Source organism: Symphodus melops (genome assembly GCF_947650265.1).
Source record: "Symphodus melops genome assembly, chromosome: 1".
Taxonomy (NCBI): domain Eukaryota; kingdom Metazoa; phylum Chordata; class Actinopteri; order Labriformes; family Labridae; genus Symphodus; species Symphodus melops.
In genome coordinates, this window is record NC_136691.1 from 45,080,833 (window position 1) to 45,088,014 (window position 7,182).

A 7,182-nucleotide genomic window follows, 5' to 3' on the forward strand; every position below is an offset into this window, starting at 1 on the left:
ACCAATACTTTAAAAAGGGTACTTTTGATCGCGTGTGTATAAATAATCAGCCACAGTGGAAAAATCTCCCGAGTCATACAAAAACATTGAATTCTAATTTTTAATGCTGTAACATGATTGGAGTTGCTTTAATCAAAAGTTTGATTGATCTTTAAAGTGTCCTGCTATGATATTGACATATATGTTCTTTACCTGTTTAACTGCACGAGATAAAAGAAGCAAACACAACACTGTCGAACAGTTGATTCTTCCTCTACAGGAAGTTAGAATTGAACATTTCAGGAAAGCAATGGATTGGAAAACCTGTTTTATTTGTCTGCTTTGCTCTTTCAAAGAAATGAAAAAAAAAAAAGTTTCTCATTAGCACAAGATCTGAAAGAGGCCATGTTTATCAGGAATAAAGAATATATCCTTTGTTTTTAGGCTACAATGGTTAGTTCTCTCTTCTTTTTTTAAAGCCCTAATCTTTTATTAACTAGTCTCCTTTATTAACACAATATTAGTTTAAGCCTGTTTTTGTTTTGTCTTTTTGTTCTTTTTAGTGCCGAATTATTCTATATAATCTGCTGCACTAATAAAAACCCTGGTTAAATGTTCTAAAGTGGCACTTATCCACTAAAGCTAATAAGAAATCTAAACTATCAATTTGACCTTTGTTTTTTCCAACAACAACACATAAAGTACTAAGAGCTCATTTCCATTACTGGACAGATGTAGTAAAGCCCATAGATTGCCTGGATAGGAACCACATGCAGATTCAGGAAATTCTACATCTCTGCCACATGAGTCACAATCAATGCTGTCAAAGTATAGTATCTGATGCAAACTGAGTAAATCTCCATGGACAAATGTGATGCAATTGAACACACAGATCTGAGAAGGATTTCAACCACGGTCCATGCAAATAAAATACAAATAAATAAAAAAAATAGATTAATATAACTTGGTGTAGCCTGTAAACAGATATTGCATCAGGTATTGACAGGAAATTGCACCAAGGAGGAACTTTGGGTATTTAACTGTGCAAGCAGAGTGAAACTTTAAATGCAAATTACATCAGCAAGATGGCCAATCAGAGACCGTCAACTCATTGCGTCAAAGCCACTGGCAACCAATCAGCTGTCACCACGATAGTAGAAAAAGATCGCAGGCGTAGCTCTTCTTGTTCCACAGAGAAGAATAACAGGGCTCCGGGTCATCAGAGAAACCTTAAGGTTTCTACTCTATTCAATAAGGATACCCGTTTGTTTCTGATTTCGGACAGCGCAAGGCGGATTTACAGCCATGGTGGTGGTAGCAGCAGGGACCGCGGGAGCCCATAAAGTGCTCCTGATAGCCGGAAAGCAGTCCGGCTCGTCTAACGGCTCACAGACGGGCTTCAACCGGCCCATCTCTGTGGTTTTACCGTCAGCGGCGAGCAGCCAGGCGTCGTCGGATTCAGATTCAAACTCCTCTGCAGGGGTGCCCATACGAAAACGACAGAGGCTCACACACCTGAGTCCAGAAGAAAAAGCACTTCGCAGGTTCGTTTTTATATTATTAAAGTGTCTTATATTGAACTTTAGCTTTATTTTCATAAAGAAGGGCCGGTCATTTGTCCGAGAGGGGGGTTTACAACAGGGGGACACACCCAAAGATATTGATTTCTTTGAGGAACAACAGTTAAACGATTTGACGTTTAAATCGCAGCTTGGGTCCATGTTTCATCACTGTATTTGTAAAATGAGGCCATACAAAATGGCCCTGTGAAGAAGCGATGATACTTTAATGTGCTGGTTGTATGACCTGTGGACTTTGGACTGGCTTGTCAAACTGCTATCTGAGTGATTTGAATGCTGGTGGACCCGCTTTGACTCTCTCAGACACTGATACCCTGATGTGCCTGCGTGGCAGGAACATGGCCGGTGATTGCGCAGGACTCTGGACTCCTGACATGTCAGGGAGCTGAGTCAGCAGCTTTATGGGAACAATGTAACGAATCTCGTCTTTTTTTCTTTTTTTTTTTTTTTTCCATTTCCTTGTTTCTAAAAAAATCCAAAAAAAATCCAGGAAACTCAAGAACAGAGTCGCAGCCCAGACAGCCAGAGACAGGAAAAAGGCCAAAATGGGAGAGCTGGAACAGCAAGTCCTGGAATTGGAGCTGGAGGTAAAAAAAAAAAAAAAAAGCTTTTTTTTACATCGTGGGTAGGATTACTAATACAAGAAAGTACTATGTGAAATCCCCCCCCCCCCCCCCCCCCAGCTTTATGGGCTTGGATGTATACATTAATTGCCAAAGCATATAATATGATAATAATAATAGTGAAAAATAATAATTAACAATTCAGAAGTAACATTAACTTGCCATAATAGTATTTTAAATGGAGTAATGATAATTATAGTCTGCAAGCCTACAATAATGTTATACAATGACTGCTATACCAAAAAAAACACTAACATTGAAAGTTGTGTCCTCGATAAAACACTGCAAGTTTCAAGTACAAATGTTTTTTTTTCCCCTCCGACAGAATCAGAAACTTTACATTGAAAACAGAGTTCTTCGGGAAAAGACGAGTGGCCTACTAACAGAGAATGAGGAACTGAGACAGAGACTTGGGCTGGACACCCTCGACTCAAAGGAGAAGGTAGGTTTTTTTTTTTTTTTTTTTTTTAACATACTGTGTCGGAGAAGGAAGCAAGTTTGGTGTATTAGCTTGTTTAGTAACCGGCTTGTCCACTTATTTATTTATTTTTTTCACAGGTTCAGGGTCTTTTGTCCAATGGGAACGAAACAGATTTGGAGATCGGGTCTTCTGAGTCCGCAGTACTCAGGCTACGTGTGCCTCCGCAGCAGGTGCAGGCCCAGCAGTCCCTAAATCTGAAGACTTCTCAATGGATACAAACAGTCCTGACACTACAGACAATGAGGTAAGTCTCTAACTTAAATCCAATCCTGGTCCTAAGAAAGCTCTATAATAATGCAGAGTCAGGTCATGGGTTACTAGGCTAATCTCCTGTTCTCTCCCCCTCCTCCCTAGTCTGATTTGCTACTGGGCATTCTGGACATCCTTGACCCAGAGCTGTTCCTCAAGTCTTGTGAGCAGGAGTGCCAGGAGCCGCAGGTGCTGCTGGTCGGAGGGGGGAACCCAGTACCTGCCACCACACCTGCGTCTCTGGGGGCCCCACCAGTTAAGCTGGAGGCCCTTAATGAACTGATCCACTTTGACCACATCTACACCAAGCCCGTGGAGGAGGTGAGCAGTGGGCTTTGCAGTGACTCGGAGAGCGACGCGGACGAGAGGATTGATGAGGAAGACTTCCCAGTAACCGAGGTGGTTGTGGTAGAGGAGGAGACGGTGTGCGTCAAAGATGAGCCGGAAGAATTGGTCATCCCCAGCTGTGACACCCACAGTGACGTGGATGACTTTTTCTCTGAAACGTCACCCTCTGCCATCGGCGGCCTGGACAAGGAAGCCTGCTTGGCGGACACCTACAGTGACTCCGGATACGAAGGGTCCCCTTCCCCTTTCAGCGACATGTCCTCTCCCTTGTGCCCTGAGAGCTCTTGGGAGGACATGTTTGCTAATGAACTCTTCCCCCAGCTAATAAGTGTCTGATTCCACCCAACGACTTATATTATATACATGTAAGAGCTAATGTGTAGTGTTCAGTAACTACAAATGCTTCATAGTCAGAGAACACAACTGAACCATTATTATCATATATAAAGTTAAACAAGTCTTCTTTATATTACAGCAGGTCTGTACCACTGGCGACGCTGTATTGACTTATGGGAGATGAGTTCATGACAGCTTCTGTTGGAATAATTTACTGCAGAGGAATTAAGATTGAGTCCAAATCTTTCACTCCTCTTCAAAATGAATTGTGGGTGGAATCCAGTATTTCTGTAAATTAATAAGGGGGTTGGGGACTTATCATTTAAATGAGACTTGTTTTTTATTTATTTGTTTATTCTGCTTCGGAGTCTTTGTATATCATCTTGTAAAAACGCTATCCTCTAATTTGTTGCTCGCTCTCCTTGTAGTCTAATTACTGCATTAAAAAAACCTTTTGCATTGCATCTTGTCTCCTTGTTTCTTTCAGTACAGCTGCTCATACAGGGGGAAATGTACATTAGCATAATATTTTCATTTTAACTGTTAAATGTATAAAATGCAAATTGGGCCCTCGACCTAATTCTAAGCAAATGATCCAGGTCATAAACGAATCTTCTGGTAAATGTTGTGCATCAAAGCCACCTGATTGAATGAATGGACTACAAGCTAATAACAGTTTTTGGATGTTTTTAAGCGTAGTCGTGCTTAGTCAGTTTGCCCCTTGCACAGAGGCTGAGGTCCTCAAGAGTGGGCGACCCTGGTTCAAACCTGTCATGTGACTCCTCTCTCGCACATTGCTCCCCACTCTCCCTGATATCTGAAGCTATCAACTTCCCTGTTTTTTTTAAAATGCAGTCATAAAAAGCCCCAAATATAAATCTACGAAGAAGTCACTAACAGTGTGACCGATTTTCAAAGATAACTACATTCTATTGAATGCATGTGCAGACACAGTGTTTATCCTCCCTATCTCTCATGTACTAGCACAGCATTGCGTTTCCAAGAAGTGGGCCTGCTTGTATTACATAACTTCTTCTAATGTAACGGGGAGTTTCCTGGGAGTCTAACCTGAGACCTGAGGTTATAGTCTCTCCTTCCTGGCAGAAATAGGTCACTGTTTATATTGTTTGTGTTTTGGGTAGATGTCAAGAGAATAGGTCGAATAGGGAACACCTTTCCTCTAAGGCCATTATTCTTATCTCAATGAGGTCTCATTGTGTGTTAAGGGAGACAAGGCTCAAGGCTGTGGTTGGTATGACCACCTATTGAACAAAACCCCCTGGAGTCTCCATGTTGTAAAGGCTGATTAGATCATGTTTTTAGATGTAGCCCTGATGTAATTAATCTCTACTCTGCAGGTCCTGTCTTTCCGTGTCTGTTAGCTTCAGCTCCTACGCACTGATTACAGAGCTTATTATTGGCTCAAGTCAATAGGCATGACATCAAATTATCTAGAAGAGGCTGAAGAGAAAAAAAACAAAACATTTTTTTCTGTTGTGGTCGGTTGAAAGAAACCACACCAGCCTTTGACGTATGTGTGTCTCAGCTACCCTGAAAAAGTGTGGTGAGAAATTCACAGTTTCCTGCTTGTAGCAGCGATACCACAGCATAATATGAATTTGCCTGACAGCTGCGGAGCTGAAACTGAAAAAGGTCAGATGGAGCAAGTCTCTCAATTTCTGGTCTATTTAGGGACAGGAGGCTAATTTCTGTTTCTACTCTACGTGTGTGCCAGTACTTGATACCACGACTGCTACTACATAGGTTAGGTTACATAGGTAAATGCTCAAGTGTCAATCATTTTGTAAAGTTTAGCAAGAGACATCTTCAACTTTAGGAGTTTATCAGTAACAAGATGTCATCCCAGGCTGTAATCTGTACAATCACATTTGTATTTGACTACATTTACATTTTCTATTGTTACTGGACAATTTGAAGGCAAAGGTGAGCCCTTACTCTGATGCCTTCTATCTCTGGATGAGAGCAGAGCAGAAGCTTTCACGATGACCTTGTGTAATGGGAGTAAGGGAATGCTATTCCAAAAACTGACTTGTTATCTCTCTAAACTGTTTTGTTCATGTCAGTGCAAAGTGCAGATGAGAAGTGCAAATGTTTTCAAAAGCATTCCAATCATTTTGAGCTGGCTTTGTTTGCATGTAGGAAATAAGTTTATTTATATTACATTTTATTATATTTATATTTTACTTTAGACGTTTGCATGACTCTCATCTCTGTCACCGATCTGGAAAACCTTCCTATAGAGCTTGCATTTCTCAGCAGTGATAAAAAGAGAAATGCTGAAACAACACTGGCAGCTATAACATCAATGTAAAACAGGTTGCACAGTTTGAACTCTAGGTAAATGTTGATTTAGCTAAACTTATTTCTTGAACAAGGATTCTGAGAAACAAAAAAGAGAAAGTGCCAGCTGACCACACAGGCATTTAATCGAGTCGTTTGTAAAGCAAACAAGAATTTCAAGGCAGCGGGGTGCACTTAATGTGGCTCATGTGACAGTTTTCTCATGTGAGAGGTGTCGCTGGGTGAGGGTTAGCTGCAGTCTGTTCAGTCGCCAAGCCTCAAAGGCACAGCGACTTCAATCCCCTGACCCAAAGAGGAATGAAAATCTCTCTAACAAGCACCTTTTAACTCCTTTAATAAATGCTTACCAGTGGCTGAACCTAAGCTGGAGAGGGGAGGGGAAAATTGCCACTGTATTTAAGGCACTTTGTCAATGATTCAGTCGGGGGAAAGTGAGTCATCTTCCCCCGTCATTGCCAACAAACAACATATGTCCAGCTCTGTTTGAGGACATGGAGTCACTGGCATGTTTAAAAAGCAAACTGATGCACTAAATCACTTGTTAGTTAGTGTTCCAGAAAAAGGCCCGTCAGTCCTGTCTTCCTGTTTCAAAGGGAGTGTTTCCATTATTATTTCTGTGTCTGGCTTGTTTTTCCAGATACCAAATGATCACCCAATATACAGAAAGTCATGACACGGAGAAAAACCATCAATCATCTGTGGCTCACCTGCATCATCCTGTCTAAGCTGTTTTTTTAATTGCAAGCCAGAAAGACAAGAGTGACTATCCTTCTATCTTGTCGGGGCCAAGTCAACCGTTCCATTGTTGCATCACAACTTAAACGTGTGTGAAAAACAAGAGGCTGCAGACGTATGCATCCGATGACGCACACAAAACAGCATACACTCACACACAGACGCACACCCAGCTCTTGTGCTCAGTCAAGGTGGCGTTGTGAGAGGGATCATTGCTCTCAGTTACCACTGGCAACAAAGGACAGCCAGTGGAGTGTGTTAATACATGTCTGATCCAGGGCACTGAGCCAGAGCCTGTGGAAGAAACAGTGAGGGTACTAATGGAAGACACATGTGCTCTGGAAAGTCAGAGGCTGCAGGCGTCAGGTTTCCACATCAGGCTTGTGTAAGTTGGGTTTTGGTTTAAATGGTAAATAGACTTGAGTTTTGTATAGCACTTTTCCAGTCATCTAACTACTCAAAGGGTCTTTTACACAGCAGGTCACGCCTACCCATTCACACACATTCACACAATGGTGGCAGAGGCTGA

General features: G+C 41.7%; 1 protein-coding gene across 1 annotated transcript; it reads left to right on the forward strand.

Annotated features, from left to right (window-relative positions):
- Window positions 1-1,134: 1,134 nt before the first annotated feature.
- xbp1 (X-box binding protein 1) lies at window positions 1,135-4,060 on the forward strand. Its single transcript, XM_079341668.1, is given in 6 exon segments — window positions 1,135-1,523; window positions 2,050-2,146; window positions 2,508-2,624; window positions 2,741-2,907; window positions 3,018-3,186; window positions 3,189-4,060. Coding segments are annotated over 6 exon segments (1,197 nt in total). The 5' UTR covers window positions 1,135-1,284; the 3' UTR covers window positions 3,597-4,060.
- The last annotated feature ends 3,122 nt before the right edge of the window (window positions 4,061-7,182 follow it).